General features: G+C 39.3%; 1 protein-coding gene across 1 annotated transcript; it reads right to left on the reverse strand.

Moving 5' to 3' along the window:
• Position 1: 1 nt before the first annotated feature.
• On the reverse strand, positions 2–11,422 carry LOC115745285 (electron transfer flavoprotein-ubiquinone oxidoreductase, mitochondrial). The gene is made up of 18 exons (XM_030680751.2): positions 10,921–11,422; positions 10,687–10,763; positions 9,800–9,906; positions 9,150–9,231; positions 8,969–9,077; positions 8,041–8,087; positions 7,874–7,948; positions 7,578–7,694; positions 6,859–6,927; positions 5,504–5,596; positions 4,721–4,823; positions 4,083–4,207; positions 2,765–2,814; positions 2,605–2,671; positions 1,952–2,031; positions 1,033–1,161; positions 882–948; positions 2–322 (listed from the first exon to the last, which is right to left on the reverse strand). Exons 1-18 carry the CDS (start codon positions 11,246–11,248, stop codon positions 239–241), a joined length of 1,809 nt encoding a protein of 602 aa, XP_030536611.1. The 5' UTR covers positions 11,249–11,422; the 3' UTR covers positions 2–238.
• Positions 11,423–16,004: the final 4,582 nt, after the last annotated feature.

Raw genomic sequence — 16,004 nt, forward strand, 5'->3', positions numbered from 1 at the left:
GGACCATAACACAAAATTAAACTGCCTAGTTATTACGTAAAAGCAGTAAGAGGTTAGACAAGAATACATCATGAATGATGTTTTTAAATTTAAATCGAAAGAAAGACAAAAAGTCCGCACAAGTCCCATAACTATGACATGGAAGTTCCTCTAAAAGCATCAAGCAAGGCCAAGTTGACACAGCATATTTACGATGTATTACATTTCAAAATCTGATGCATATACAGGATATGCAAAACTACATTACTGAGTAGCCAGGACCACCGCCTCCTTCTGGGACAGTCCATTCAATGTTCTGTTTCGGGTCTTTGATATCACAAGCCTGCAAAACACATACAGCAGGCACCATGATTTTATTGGCAGACAGAGCATGAGAGAGTGCAGATTCTTGAGGAAAACCGGACTAGAAATAAAGCAAAGAAAGCTTGCACACCACTTGAATCCCAAATTAGATATAGACGCACAAGATTTTTGTCATGGTAAAGTTAAATGCACGTTGCAAGTATTGATGGGAGTTGGAGAACTATAGGAGACGCTGCACATTAAAAGACCATCACACAAGAACGATGCATGCAAAATTGAATGCCAAAATGATCAAAAGATTTTCCTTTTGGCAAGGGGATTAGACAAAGGCACAATAGAAATTACCATCATCACCATCTAGACTTTGCCTGAACTTAATAATTGATGAGAAAATTGTCCTAATTTCAGGAAGTAATGCCACAAAAGAAAAGAAAAGAAAAAGGTAAGGTTATGGATTTACAAAGACAGTAACAATCTTCTCTACACAATTTGGGCGAGGAAGAAACACACTACATGAATGCTAAAAGTAGATGAATCCATGCAAGGTAACAAGTGTGCAAATGATATGTGAATTTTACCTTGCAGTGCAAGCAATTTTGAGCATTTATCTGCAATTTTAGCTCTCCCTTTGCATCTGGCACGTATCTACGGAAGATAAATCATAGAGTATATAATAAGATGTTCTGCATCAATAAATCCTAAAATCACATGAATTTTATTTCGCATTACTCATATACACGTGCAGGGCAATATCGCGATTCTGGTCCAGCATACACTGTCAAATTCACTAACTCTGGGATTGTAGGGTCCCTCAATCGAAGATGAGCTGGCTGGTCGTGTTCATGATTTGTGTTGCTCCTACAAAGTGGAAGGATAAGAGTGAAGAAGCATAAGCATCCATGGCTAGTGATCCCATGTCAAAACAGAAGAAGAACAATGATTCTACTGGGTGATATGTACCTTGCTTAGTAAATTGCAGCCATAATTTGCAAAGGAAAAGAAAGAATAAGCTAAAGTACTGTAAACCAAAAGAAAATGACAAGGAGAATAACTGGAGTTGATATCTCATGTAAGAACCCCAAGAAGCAAAGTCGTTTCAGTTGCATTTCCATGTATGAAAATAGAGGAAATTAAAAACCATGTGACACCCAACTATGCCACATGAACTGTCTTGATCTAGTTTCCCAATATTTCGTTTCTGACAGACTTAGAGGCTAAGTGCAGCAAAATGCACTCTGCAGGTCACAGAGTGGATAGCAACAATTTTTTCTTTTTCCAGAAGAGGCAATCCTCAAAAATCAATATGTCGAAAAGGACGAGTCCATTAGGGAACAGCATATGTCATGTGTCCAGTGCATTGACTTATATGATCAGCCAATAGAAGGCAGGATAGAAAGAGGCAATAGTGAGGATCTCTCTTCCTTCCGCTGGTTTCCTCTGCTTAAACCATTATTTTCATCAACTTATTTACTTCAAGCATTTCATCTCTTAGAATTCTTCTGAGATGTGGGACTAAAACAATCTGGCACTATAATTGGTTTTGTCTCGTCTCGTCATTCAAAGTTGGAAGGATGTCATGCAACCTGTCCTTTTAGTGTACACCACAATATTTAAGAACAAATTGCCAGAGGAAAGCATGATTTAATACCTGTGTAATGACATGGCCACATCAAAAGACAGAATGCCATCAGCCCGTGGGTATTCAATGGGAGTGTGTAACTTTGCCTCCTGCAAATGTTGAAGCAAAATGTATCAAATCCATAGTGAAGCAGAGGAGATTGATCCTTACTTTCTTGCATACTCAATAATTTCATTGTTTATAGTATGGGTGGCAAACAAAGTTGGCCAGTCAATAATGCCTTTCCTGCTCCAGTTATTTAACAATTTTTTGCAGGTTATCTATGGACAACAGTTTTTTGCTTGTGATACGGTCTCACTGTGTAGACATCTGTCCAATACATCAGTATATAAGATCTGCTTAGCATTATTGAACCAATTGTAGTGTGTCAAGAAATGTGAATTTTTGTACTATTCCAACAGAAGAATCTCTAGTCCTCGAAGAAGTGATAACAAGGGAAAGCAAAATATAACACGACAACAAGAAGCCATATCCCATTAGTTGGGGCTAGCTATATAACCATTTCGGAAACATTTCACGGTTCAGAGATATGGTTTCTCATATTTGTCACCACATGATTAAGTTTGCATTGCTGGAAGCTAACATAAGGAAAGAAAAATAATCTGAAGTTCATGACTAGACTTTATACAAAATATCACATTTTCGAGGATAACATTTCTCACATTTGTTGCCTCGTGATCAGGTTTGCCATGTTTGAGTGTGAAGGGCAACCTTCCTTTAAATAGATAGCTACAGAAATCAATCAATTCTGTCAAACAAACAGAGATAAGAGCTCCCATATGGGTAAACAAAAGTTCATGCAAATGAAAGATGTGTTCTTACTGCTCTAGACCACTGATTGCTAATCCAGGAAGAAGCCCATATTCAAATGCCTATAGAGGGGACAAAAGTATCCATTAGATAGACGACCAATGTGCTATGAACTGAAGGGAAATCCAACATGTTTGAATCTAGTATCACATTTTTTATATAATGCTGGATTCTATCTCGGGGGTAGTGTTTATATTAAGCCCATCACGCCTAACTTACACCTCTGTTAGTAAAAGCATGTAAGTAATAGGTATGCCGAGCTGGGGCAAAGCTAAAACTATTTTCAGAATCATACACTACAAGTTTGGCCTCACATAAAAAATAAAGAAAATTTTACCAATTATCGCCATATGACAAGAATATATCTGCCATTCATGCATGTCAATAACTTACCCAATTGAATTAACAACTAAGATCATACAGTTTCTTCGGTTTCATTACTATTTGGTGAATCAACAGAGAAAGCACCTACTTAGTTAAACATATGCTGTGTATCATTAATGAATGAAGCACATAAATGAATCTAAAAGAATTTATACATGCCAGAAAAATTTAACTGATTAAGCATTTGGAGAACATTGTAAAGTAATGGTCTTTGAGAGAATGTGACAAATTGACTGTGTATCTACTCCAACATTAAAGGAACTAAAAACAAGCAATTTGCTTTTTTTTGGTAAGGAAAGGAAAAAAAAAAAAAAAAAACAAGCAATTTGTTGATAAAGCAATATAGTGTTATACCACAAACGTGTCACACAAAACAGCAGACTTAGCTTGTATCTCAATCTTCCGTACAAAGAAAAAGAAATGTAGCTCAATCTCAATTTGTCAGACACTCCATCACTATGAATCTAAGTGGAAAAAGTTAAACAGTGAACAAAACATATTCTCTCTAGCTATCAGTGTATTGCATATCTGATCAATCAAGTATTTATGTCTACCTATGATGGAAGTCCATACACCTCTCTGGTTGGCATAGCACCATCCTGACCATTACCGTGCATAAACTTGGTCAAAATTACCATTTCCAAGGTAGATACTACACTTTTCAACCAAAAAAAAGGTAGATACTACATGTTGACTAAAAAATAGGGAGATACTTCACAATCATTCTGCATAGCATGCCATTTTTATTTAGCCTATTAATCCCCCAACTAACAGCGTAGAACTAAAGAAGATATAGCATCTACAGCTGGAAGAGCTTTTCTTTTGTTTAAGGCTGTGATTGCCTAAGAAATGCTTAGTCATCTGCACTGAAGATCGCAAAATAGCAAGAGGAATCAAATCCATCACCAAAAGAAAAAAAAATGATAAGTAGAAAAGACAAGCTAACCGGTCGATAGTTGCGAGCTTTCTTCAGTTCCTCCCATATCCATGACTGCCTTAGAAAATCCCAATAAACCTCTATGCTTGATCCTTCACTAAGTACTGAAAATGCAGCCTCTGCAGCTAGCATCCCTGTGAAATCAAGTGTTTTGAGTTGCATTGGTATTATTATTTTTATAAGATGGAAAATTCATTTCCTGAGCTTCCTGAATGCTCCTTTATACAGCAACAACATTGTGGACTTGAAGAATCCATATAGGTTAGCATCATCATTGACGTCATATGGTCTAGGTCAATTAAAAATTTAAAAGAAAGAGTGACCAGCTCGCAGCAAACGTATAGGAGGACTAATTCAAGAGGGGCAATAGGATGTAGTGCAGACACATGCATTTATGTTCTCAATCGCCTTCTTGTGTTATGGTGTAGGATGCAGTGCCCCAATACACATACATTGACGAAATGCAACATAAACAACCTGAGCTCTTGAATGTATCATGTAACCTTTGCATTTGATAGGAAATGTCAATCAATATTAACAATTCAATCATCTATTTATCAGTCACATGGTGCCAGAATGTCAAATGCATATGTAGATTAGAATAATTAGGTCAAATAGATGTAGTTCATCTGATACACTAGTTATACCTGATTTCATTGCGGTGTGTGTTCCCTTTATTTTTGGCACATTTAGAAAGCCAGCTGAACAACCTACAAGCGCTCCTCCAGGGAAAACTGGATATGGAATAGACTGAAATTTAACTGGCATCATATTCACATTTGCATAACATGCTATGGTTAAAGTAAAAGTGTGTGACATATAACTGGTGAAACAGCAATGAAAAGATAATGTCAAGCCTCCTTCCATCTCTCAAAACTTCATATCTGAAAGCTAGATACTGAGCAATGCTTAAGTTAATCCTGGAAAATTGTTTCTAGCTGAAATCATGACATGCACAAGGGGCAATTACATGAGAGGCATCTAAACTTAGGTAGACTGCACTTAAACCACCCATATCTTCAATTGGAACAATCAAAACCTGCATTTTCCATGAAAGTTCAATGGACCCCAGACTTTGAACTTCTTGGAATTCTTCATGCACCGTGGCTATTTACGACCACATAAAAAACCTTCCTTTGACTCGTACTACTGCAATGTTCAAACTATCTTCTCAATTTTCACCCTTCCAAGATCGAAACTTATATGAGCCTGAAAACAGTCCACGCATACATTTTATACTTGAAATCACTAATTAAATTCAGGTTTACTTTTCTGAAACTCATAAAACCTCAGGTTGTCACATGTGAATACTGCATTCAGTAACTACACTGTGATTTACCCTTGACACTTTGACTCAAACAACTCTGAACATATCAGATCAGATTCGCAAAATGCAACGGATTCCTTCTATTAATAAGAGGATGTCTCACCTGGAAACCACCTTCATTCAGCGTGCGAGCCCCATATTGGATAACTGTCCCACCTTCTAGCAATGATTTGATGGCAGGATGTTGTTTGAATTTCTATCAGAAGAAATTATCACAACTATATCAGATTAAAATTAGGTAAATTTCTAGTAAGAGTAAAATTTGAAATAAGGGCCTTCAGTAGGGTCGTTTTCTCAAAAAAGAGCCTGAAGTGGCCAACATAGTCTCAAATAAGGGCCCAAACTCCCCAGCTGGCCATATCTTTAGCGGTCAGCTTCTTCCAGCAGCTGGAGCAGGCGCACTCTTGTCCAAAAAAAAAATTCTGGATAAAAAATGGAGGAGGTCTGAAGAGTGAGATGCTCGTGAGGAGTGATTTGCTGTTGGGATGAGAGAAATTTACTTCTCTTCCTCCGTGAACTCATTCAAAGAAGACGAGAAGCCATGGACTCGTTTTTTTTTTTGTTTTTTCCTTTTTTTCTCTTGCTCTATTTTTCATTCACCCCAAAAACTCTCTGGAAACTCTTCTGTGTTTCTCTTTTCCTGCCTCTTCACCTGCATACTCCAAAAGCTCCCAGATTCTTTCTTTTTTTGTTCACTTTTGTCTTCTTCATCCACACACTCACTCACACATCAGGGAACTTCTCTGCCTCCCACACACTTCAGCATACAGGCACGAGCATCTCATCTTCAGACCTCCCTCTGTTACATGAGTGCCGGCAAGGAGCATTTTGCTGTGATATTCTACAACACAGACAATATTTGTACGGATATATACAATCATATTACGTGTATGAAGATCGTTGAGGAAGGAGAAAATATGAATCAGTGAATTTGATTTGGGGCTTTTTTATTTTTAGGGTTTCGGACATTCAAAAGTTAATTAGCATAAACCCTAAACTTCAATTTGGGTAAAATTGGCAATTTTTGAACCAAAGTACCTTGCACTAGCTGCCAAAAAAGCTGGCAGGCCAAAATTTTCGCCTTGTTTGAGACTAGGTAGGCCACTTCATGCTCTTATTTGAGACCGGATCCACCCTATGCCCTCTTTTAAAAGAACGACCCCACCTCAAGCCCTTATTTGAAATTTTACCATATATTACCAAGTCAAAACTCCTCAAAGCAATGACCTATAGATAATTTCAGTTCTCAGCAATCAATAGGGATGAAAGAAGGATGACATATCTCGCTAATTCTATAGTTTCCGAGATAGGGGTTACTGTTGCATACAGCCTGTGGCATTGTATTAACATGTTAAACAATCCCAGAAAAGATTTGTGAATTTTATGCATATTTATGGACCTTCCCCTGGAAATAGAAAGACTAAGAATAAGAGTGAACAAAAAAGCAACAGAGATTACCTGAAACTCCTCGTAGGGGTTTAAGTAAGGGTTTTGATAATTTAAAGCAATCACAAGGCCAATAGAAACCTGCCAACAAAAGAAGCCCAGAAATGTAGAAGGTACATAATAGCTCTTACTAGGCACATTATATCTCATATTCATGAAATTCCCAACAACAAAATTTAAATGCTATAGGAATACCTAGAAACAAAAGAACGTACCTAGAATTATGTAAAGTAAAATTGGACTGGTATGTCATACCCATACATGCATAACAGTGTGATACAAGCATTAATACCTAGAATACTTTCTGTATATATGTAGAGTCATTGCCTGAAGAAGAGACTAAAGGAAAAGGACTATTAAATGCGAGTGTTAGAGAAACCCAGACACAAGGCATCATAATTTTGATCCATGAATGATTAGATCAAACAATATCTTATCTCATTACATGGCTCAATCCATGAATGATTATATCAAATTTTCAAGCAATGTCATGTCACGGCAGTAATTTCCCTCTGCGTTGCATAAGTTTGGACTATATTAACAGCTCCAAAAACACCTGTTTTGCAGTATATATCTTTGAGACTATAAGAGGAGTGTTAAAGTATTACCGTACATCATTTGACTATGGGGTTCATTAGCCTTATATACACATGGTCTCCCTAAAACTAATAGCTTTGAGCTCTTGGGATGGACTTTCTAACAATGTGAATTTAGGAAAAGCTTCTGCTCACCTGTCTGTCTTTCATGTGGTACAGAAAAGATCCCCCGTATGTCTTATGATCTAAAGGCCAGCCCAATGTGTGAAGCACAGCACCGGGCTCATGCTTATTCTCATCAATTTCCCAGACCTGTGCATGACAATGGTTAGAAACATAAACAAGCTGAAAGGAAAAGAAAAAAGGAGGAAAGGTTTTCAAAAGCAGCCACCAAATGCATTTTGTTGGTAACTAATACAGCCATTTGACCAAAGAGAAGAGGAAGAAAATAACCCAAAAACAAAAACAAATTGTCAACATGACTGCCATACCTCTTTGATTCCTAAAGCATACGTCTGATGTTGTGCCTGCACCTTTCCCCGTAAGTTGTATTTACTTATAATTTTCTGTTAAACACGAAAACTACCACTCACTTGAGTTATCAACATATTGCAAATGTAAACCTCGGACACTAATTGCAGCCATGATATCTCCTAACCTCGGACAGCGATCCCCGGCAACCCTCAGCAAGCAGTGTTAACTTTCCTGTATTTCCTTTCTATAAGTAGTTGCCACTAATATCAACAGGCATAACACACAGTGACATGGAAACAGAAAGTAATGACACTCTCCAAATGACTGTTAAGAGTGGTTCCAGAATATAACAAAATGGATGTGCAACTACCAAAGATATTTTCTTCTTTCCCTGTTTTGATAAAAGAGAAACAGTTTAGTGAAAAGTGGGAGAGACTCCAAAGTCTTTTACCTGTGTTTCCCAACTGAAAGGAAAGATGAGTATGAGCTTGTAAAAAATATATCATGCTTCATTATGAGAAACATGGTGAGCTTGTTTACTGAGATTATGAATTCCCCTGTAATGATAATTAAAGGATTATCTAACATCTATTCTGATATGAAATTAGAAAAGTAGGTAGAATGGAGTTTTGTGGTAAGCCACATGTTATATCATGACAAAGCTCTGTTCTCCTACTTTTACCTTAATTTCAACAAAATCAAATAATTACATTGTACAGGCTCTAACATTAGTCAATCAAGAAAAAGAAAGAATCTAATCATTTATTTTCATATTCTAAGGCATGGATTTCATTAATCTTGATAATCCAATATGAATGTTAGCTAAACAAAGTCATCCTATTGAAAATTTTACTATTGTACACCAAAAAGAAAGAATAAAAACTTAATTTTCATCTCAAAATCTGATTAAAAAATGTGCATTCGAATGTTGTTGTTAGTAAAGTGGTTTTATGATAAATACAACCGCAACAAAAATTCCAAGTCAAAAGAGTTTTGAAGTTGTTCATCAAATGAGACTTCAGCTAGCGAACACTCTTGAAGGAGCACATTTATTGTGAGATGATGGATGGCATGGTGCATGCTTCCTGTGGGGTGAAAGAGAGAGGGCATACCCTTCAATTCCACCCCATGCTGAAAAGTTTCCTTCTTTGAACCATCTTTCGAGATGCCCATGTCATTAGTACCAATTCCAACAACATTGTCATTTGAATCATAAAGTACCTGAATAACTTTAAAACATCATGGGATGCAGTTGCACAAATTGCTGTTAATAAAACAGGTGAAAAATCGTACCTCTCCAGCTGCAAAGCCAGGATATATTTCTACACCAAGCTCTTCAGCTTTCACACCCATCCACCGTGTCAACTGACTCAAACTGCATCAATCATCGAGATAACCAGTACCTTACCAGAAGGTTTAGAACCAAAAGGAAAAACAGATGAAAAAAGTGCTAAAGGGAAAATGCCAGTACGTTGTGATCCAGATGCTGTAATGGAAAAGGTAATTGGTCCATCAATGTAAGGGATTCTCAATTAATGTTCGATGAGAATGTTACAGACAGCATCTCAACAAAATTTTGAAAGGCCTAACCACCTGGTTTGGACTAATGTATCATGCATTTGGTTATGCTTCTTTACTTTGATGACTGAATCCTGTTGTAAACTGCAATATTCAGAAATGAATTAAATGAAGGAAAATCATTTATGCCTGATCTGAAAAGGTCTCAGTTTTTCCTTTCAAAAATACTTTACAACCCGACAGCACAAATCTGTGATTCACAGGACAGTATCATCTTAACTGTCATGCAGTGGAGAAGAGTCAGTATATCATGGAAACATGATATCCAAGGCACAAAACCATAAGTTTGGTTTCTGGGTATTGACAATCAGTTAGCAATATTAAGAAGCATGTACACAGCCCGAAATAAGAACTGACTTCGCTACCTTATAACATAGTTTCCCCTATTGTCAAAAGGGCAAGGAAGTGCAAATGCACGATCCTTTGTGAGGTACCAGAACTTGTCTGATGAAACAGGTACATCAACCGGAGCCTGCAGATATATTTTAAGAAGATGCATGAGAACGAAACCAGTTAGCTAACATGCTCATCATACTTTAGAAAAGCACCATGAGTTCACTGTTCCTTCTTCAATGCTCACTTTTAAGAGCCATAATTGAAGCAATAAATCTTCTAAATTACCCTATAGTCAAAAAGTAGTTTATATCCATCAATATCGAATCAGAGTACTATCGTCATTTCTAGAAGAGAATATCAGTCACCATTAGCAGTTATTAGGAGCGGTAAACCTGTCCCCATATTCAAAATTTCACCCCGACCATCTTATAAAAGCACAAGCCATGCCAAATTTCCCTTCAGCCCAACAAAAGCTGGCTATGTTTATACATGTTCAATTTTGGCAAAAGTTCCCTTTAAATCCAAAAAACTGTTGGCGGCCTACATTAGGAAAACACAACAGCCCACTACGGCTGAACAAGCCTAATAGCTAAATAGCTGTGTGGAGGAAACATGTGTAAAAGGCACCAAAGATACGGAAAGAGTACTAGCCCGCGTCCTGAAATTTCAGATAAGAGTGCAGACCACAACTAGAGGAGCTTTCGAATTTCTAATCCAACATTACCATTTCATGCAGTCAGCCGACAATTGCAATTATACCCAACAGTGGCAATAAATTTCTGAAGGAAAAAACCTACAAGAAATTGACGTACATAGGAGCACTCAACCGACCAACAGAATTCACGTAAGCTGAGGTTCTTATTCATACAAATATGTACAGGACTACACATATTACAGTACGAGAATCAAGTTCCACCTCTTCATTCCTCCAATCAGGGAGAAGTTCATTGAGCGCCCGTGGCTCGAAAACATTTCCAGATAGGACGTGAGCACCTAAAATCACCCAACAACCATCAAAACGTGGGCAAAGCAAGCCTTTTTCATAGCACTATTCCACAAATCAACCACGCTAAGCCGCTGAAAGCCAAGAAAAGAGGCCAAAGGATTCTGAAACTCGATTACAATTCAAAGTAATGGGGTAAAAGCATACCAACTTGGGGTCCTTTCTCAACAACGCACACTGACAGATCGAAGTCTCTTTCCCGGCACAAGTGCTTCAACCTTATAGCCGCAGACAAACCAGCAGGTCCAGCTCCGACGATGACGACGTCGTACTCGATCGATTCCCTCCTGTCTGTCTCGCTACTGAAGCTCTTCGCTCCACCCAAAAACCACGGAGCTCTCAAGAACCCACTTCCCGATACTCTTGATACGTGACCTGGATCGCGAAAAGGCGAATACCCATTCGGAGAGACGAATCGGGAGCGGCTCGCCCTGCTCCTCGAAACGCAAATGATTCTCGATAATAGCCTCCCCATGCTGATTGGAAAGCGAGAGAGAGAGAGAGAGAGAGAGAGAGGCGTAACTGGCAAATGCTACTACGAATATAATCACGGGTGTTATATTGCGACAGGGTGCTGATGCAGCAAGCTCACCGCTGATCGCACCTATAAGCTGGAGCAGCTGGAGCGGCTGGAGCTGCAGCTCTTATCTCGCCACCACATCCCGGGGAAATATTAAAACAAAGAGCATTACATTACTGGGTGTCTCGATTTTTTTTTTTCCCCTCACTCCACTCTTCCGTGTGCATATCATCGAATCGCGAACCCGATACTTACCGATCCCATTTCTAACCACTTTACCAATATGATCACATGTCTATTGATAAATATCTCAATTCGTCTACTCCATATATCTCATCGGTTTTATTACACAAATTTAAATGAGATTCATCATCCTCAAAAGCTCGCATCATAGGAAAAAAGAAGAAGTTATTTTGTCCTATAACAAGTAATTGTCAATAAAAAAATTTCTATAGACACATTTAATGAGAAAACTTGAGTAGTTAAATATAATTATCTATAGTCGGATGCAAGTCGTTGAAGTCAGTGGGTCATAACAAAATGCTGCACCATGAGTAGTAAATATATGCGGCAAATGCTATGTTACAGTACGAAGAAGGCTTTCCTAGTTATCTAAAATCTTGGGTGGCATCACAAGAGGTGATCTGTTAGCAATACTTTGTTATTATATGAGGATCTTATCGACCAATGCCTCAGGTGTACTTGTTAAACAATTGTTTAAGAAATTTTTGCAAATTCCAATGCTATGACTGTCTCATATTTTTTTTTTTTTGGGGGTCAAAAAATAACTGGCATTGCTGATAATTAGAGTTTCGTACAAAAAAAAGCCCAAACGAGAGCAGCGACACATAATAAGTCCAGAACGCGATCCGAGCAGTGCAATCTTAGCGACCCAATCAGCGGCATAAATTGCAGTCCTCGTGCAATGGGCCACGGATACATTTTGGAGATGGGCTAGAATTTGTCGGGCCTAGTGGGTGAGAGCAGGATCTAGGGAGTCAGACTCCATGGATACCCGAAACTTCTTTTCCCAGATCTCTCTCCTTGCTTCGAGCGTCCTCAACTCAGCAGTCAGGGCTTGCGCTTCAGCTAACAGCGCTGTACAGGAGGAGATATTCCTGAAGAACCCGTCAATCAAAGACCCACTAGAGTCCTGGAATATGCCCGCAATAGCACCATCAGGTTCGGCTCCACCTACGGAAGCATCGACGTTCGGCTTTGGATTTGGATTTTCAGGCGGCACCCAATAGAGAGGCGAGCGTTTCTTTCTTCAAAAAGTTTCGATCTTTGAGATTCCACTTGCTATAGCTTCCAAGGAGAGCCTCCGCTTCTTCGATTAGAGTATACGCACGAGGGTTTTCACCCCCAAAACACTGAATTGTTTCTTGATTTCCAGATGCACCAGAGGATGACCGCGATCAAGTCGAACGTAACTGGGGTGTCGGGGTCTTCTAAAATTGCTTGGATCCATGCGTCCATACGATGGACCTGTGAAAATCGTCACCATAAGTTTAGGTTCCTCCAGATTTGTTCGGTCCACGGACGAGAGAGGAATATATGTTCTGCTGTTTTTGCTTGTTGGCTGCATATAGGACATAGTGGGTGGGGGATTATGTTTCGCCGAAAGAGGTTGTCTCTTTGTAGACACGGCATTCTAAGCCGTATTCCAAAGAAAGATCCGAATTTTAGAAGGGATATTAGCCTTCCAAATTCCGTTCCAGAGTCTTCTTGATGGTTGAAAGGAGGTGGAAAGCCAAATTCATACTCTGTTTTGACTCTCTTTCTCTTAAAGAGTTATAGGCACTCTTTACGGAGAACCCCCCTCCCTTGCATTTCCCATCCATTTCATTCTGTCCTCTCGAGGAAGAGGGCTCAAGGGAATGGCTAGGATCTCCGTTGCTATTTCTACATCAAACAAGAGTTCGATTGTTTCGATGTCCTACTCTGCTTTCTCTTTTAAAATTAGCTCTGAAACTTTCACGGGATCCGATTTATTTGCTGGATTGCCAATGATTCCCCTCCTAAGCCAGCGATCCTCCATGATGTTAACTGCCTCCCCCGTACCTATAAACCAACATGGTGACTTTGCGATGATCTCTCTGCCATGTGGAATGCGTAGCCACCCCCAAGAAGGCCTCGTGCCTCTCTCTGCATGTAAAAAGCTTATGCTTGGGAAATACATGCCTTTGATAACTTTACTCCATAGGGAGCTTTGATTCTGGGTGAATCTCCCTGCTTCTTTACCCTCTAAAGCTTTGTTGAAAAAAGTCATGTCTCTCAGACCTATCCCTCCATTATCTTTTCTAGATTTTAGAAGCTCCCACTTATCAGCTTTTGTTTCACTAATCTTCCACCAAAATTGAGCTATCCTTCTTTCAATCGATTTACATATCGAAATTGGGATTTTGAATATCGACATAACATAGACCACTGATTTACTGAGGGTCTCCTTTCCAGCCTTTGAAAGCAGGTTTTCCTTCCATACTTCTAGCTTCATGTCTACTCACGCATTGATCCAAGAAAACATTTGTTTCTTTATTTCCCCCCAGTTAGAAGGGAGACCCAAATAATTTCCTATTTTCCTCATCACTGGAACTCGGAGAACATTTGCAAGGCTATCTTGTAGCTGCTAGGGGCAGTTTGGGCCCATAAAGATTCCAGATTTGTTTAAATTAATCTCTTGACCCCGGAGCATAACAATACTGATTTAGGATCATCGCCAGATTTTGGCATTCAATCAGTTTACCATCCAGAAAGAATATCGAATCATCCGCAAAAAAGAGATGTGATAGTGAAGGGCAGAACTTGTTCAGTTTGATTCCCTTGATTGTCCCCTTGATGACTGCCTTTCTCATCAGCATAGACAAAGTGTTTGCCATAAGTGTAAACAGATATGGAGATATAGGGTCGCCTTATCTGATGTCTCTCGAAGGTTGGAAGTACGGTAGAGGTTCTTCGTTGAAGTTCACACTTAATGTGGCTGAAGTTACGCAATTCATTACTCTATCCACCCACCTAGAGCAAAAACCTGTCTTGACTAGACAAGCTATAAAGTCCCATTCAACTCTGTCATAAACTTTCTTCATGTCAAGCTTCAGTATAGCTTGGAACCTCTTCTTTCTCTTTCGAATTCTCAGTTGGTGCAGTATTTCCTGGATGACCAGGATGTTATCTTGGACTTATCTCCCTCCTGCAAAAGCACTCTGCTCTTTGGCAATAATTTTAGGCAGCCAACTTTTCATCCTGTTTGCCAGTATTTTCGATATAATTTTGTAAGCGAAGTTGCACAAGCTTATAGGCCTGAACTGGTAGAGCCTTTCAGGGTTCCTCACTTTTGGAATAAGAGGGATGTGTGTTTTGTTCAGCGCCAGGTTCATCCTCCGTGTCGAAAAAACACTTAACTTCCTTGAAGACTCCTGCCTTGATATGCTCCCAATTCTGCTGGTAGAATAGCCCATTAAGACCATCTGGTCCAGGGGCCTTTTCTGACCCCATCTCGAAGACTGCATTCCATACCTCTTCTATGGTAACATCTGCTTCTAGCTCAGCATTCATTTCATCTGGGACAAGCTTAGGGCATTGAGCAAGTACCACGTCAAAGTTCCGAGGGCCAGCTGGGCGATATAATTCAATGAAGAAAGTTGAGGTCATTTCCTTTAAGAGAGCTGGATTTTTAATCTAGGTATCCTGCCCAATCGCTTTTAACATTGATATTCTGTTCCGTTGCCTTCTCTGAATAGTTGTCGCATGAAAAAATTTGGTATTCTTATCCCCCATCTTAGCCAATTTACTCTTGACCTTAAGCTCCAATACATTTCTTCCCTTCGTCACAAATTTTGAATTTGATCCACAATTTCTCTCTGGATGCTTATGTCTGCAGGTACGTTTCGATCATTTATAATCCTCTGGAGCTCAAGTTGAAGCTTTTGAATCTGCTTTTTGCTATTGGGGAACTCTTTTCTATTCCATTTTTCCAAAGCTACAGAGACAGCTGTTAATTTTCCCTCCAAATCAGCTCCTCCTCTTTCTGATTCCTCCCACTTATCTTTAATTAGGTGATCATATTCTATGCTTTCTAGCCAAAAAGATTCGAACTTAAAGGATTTCTTCCTTTTTACCTTATCAGTGGTAAGGACAGCAAAATGGGGCTACGGTCCGAGCCTGTTGCAGGAAAAGTGAAGGCCTCCGCTGCTGGAAAGGCAACCCTCCAGGAAGGTTGCAGATAGCTCTATCTAGTCTTTTTTTCACCACATTTTCCCCATCTCCATTGTTGGAGCAGGTGAATGAGCAGCCCTTGCTCTCGATGTCCATCATTGCACTGTCCTCTATAGCTCTCTAAATGTCTGCATTCTATAATTTCAGTCTCCCTCCTGCCAACTTTCTCTCAAGTGTAAAGCATCTCGTTGAAATCTCCAATCCAGACCCAAGGAAGATTCCTATCTGATTTCATTTGTTTGATTCTCTCCCATACCCAGAGACTCCTCGTAAGTTGCTGGTGCATAACAGCAAGTCAGCCAAAAGGGTCTACCTTAGGTTGGGTCTTCGTATTTTAGATCAAGGAACACATTTGAAGCGTAGAGGATTTCCACAACCACATCATCATTCCAAAATAGTGCTAAACCCCACTCAAACCAATCAGATTCACCACCCACTGATTCTGGAATTTCAGTCTCTTCTTCACACGATGAACAACCCCCTCTTGATTCTTAGT

This window comes from Rhodamnia argentea, chromosome 1, assembly GCF_020921035.1.
Source record: "Rhodamnia argentea isolate NSW1041297 chromosome 1, ASM2092103v1, whole genome shotgun sequence".
NCBI classification, from domain to species: domain Eukaryota; kingdom Viridiplantae; phylum Streptophyta; class Magnoliopsida; order Myrtales; family Myrtaceae; genus Rhodamnia; species Rhodamnia argentea.

Bases quoted from the DNA above. Each gene is read 5' to 3' on its own strand.
- LOC115745285 (XM_030680751.2), bottom strand. From the start codon at position 11,248: ATGGGGAGGCTATTATCGAGAATCATTTGCGTTTCGAGGAGCAGGGCG. The intron at 9,078-9,149 runs GTACGATTTTTC...AAAGTTATTCAG, and splicing joins CTGGCTTTGCAGCTGGAGAG to GTACTTTATGATTCAAATGA. The intron at 7,949-8,040 runs GTTAGGAGATAT...CGTGTTTAACAG, and splicing joins GCCGGGGATCGCTGTCCGAG to AAAATTATAAGTAAATACAA.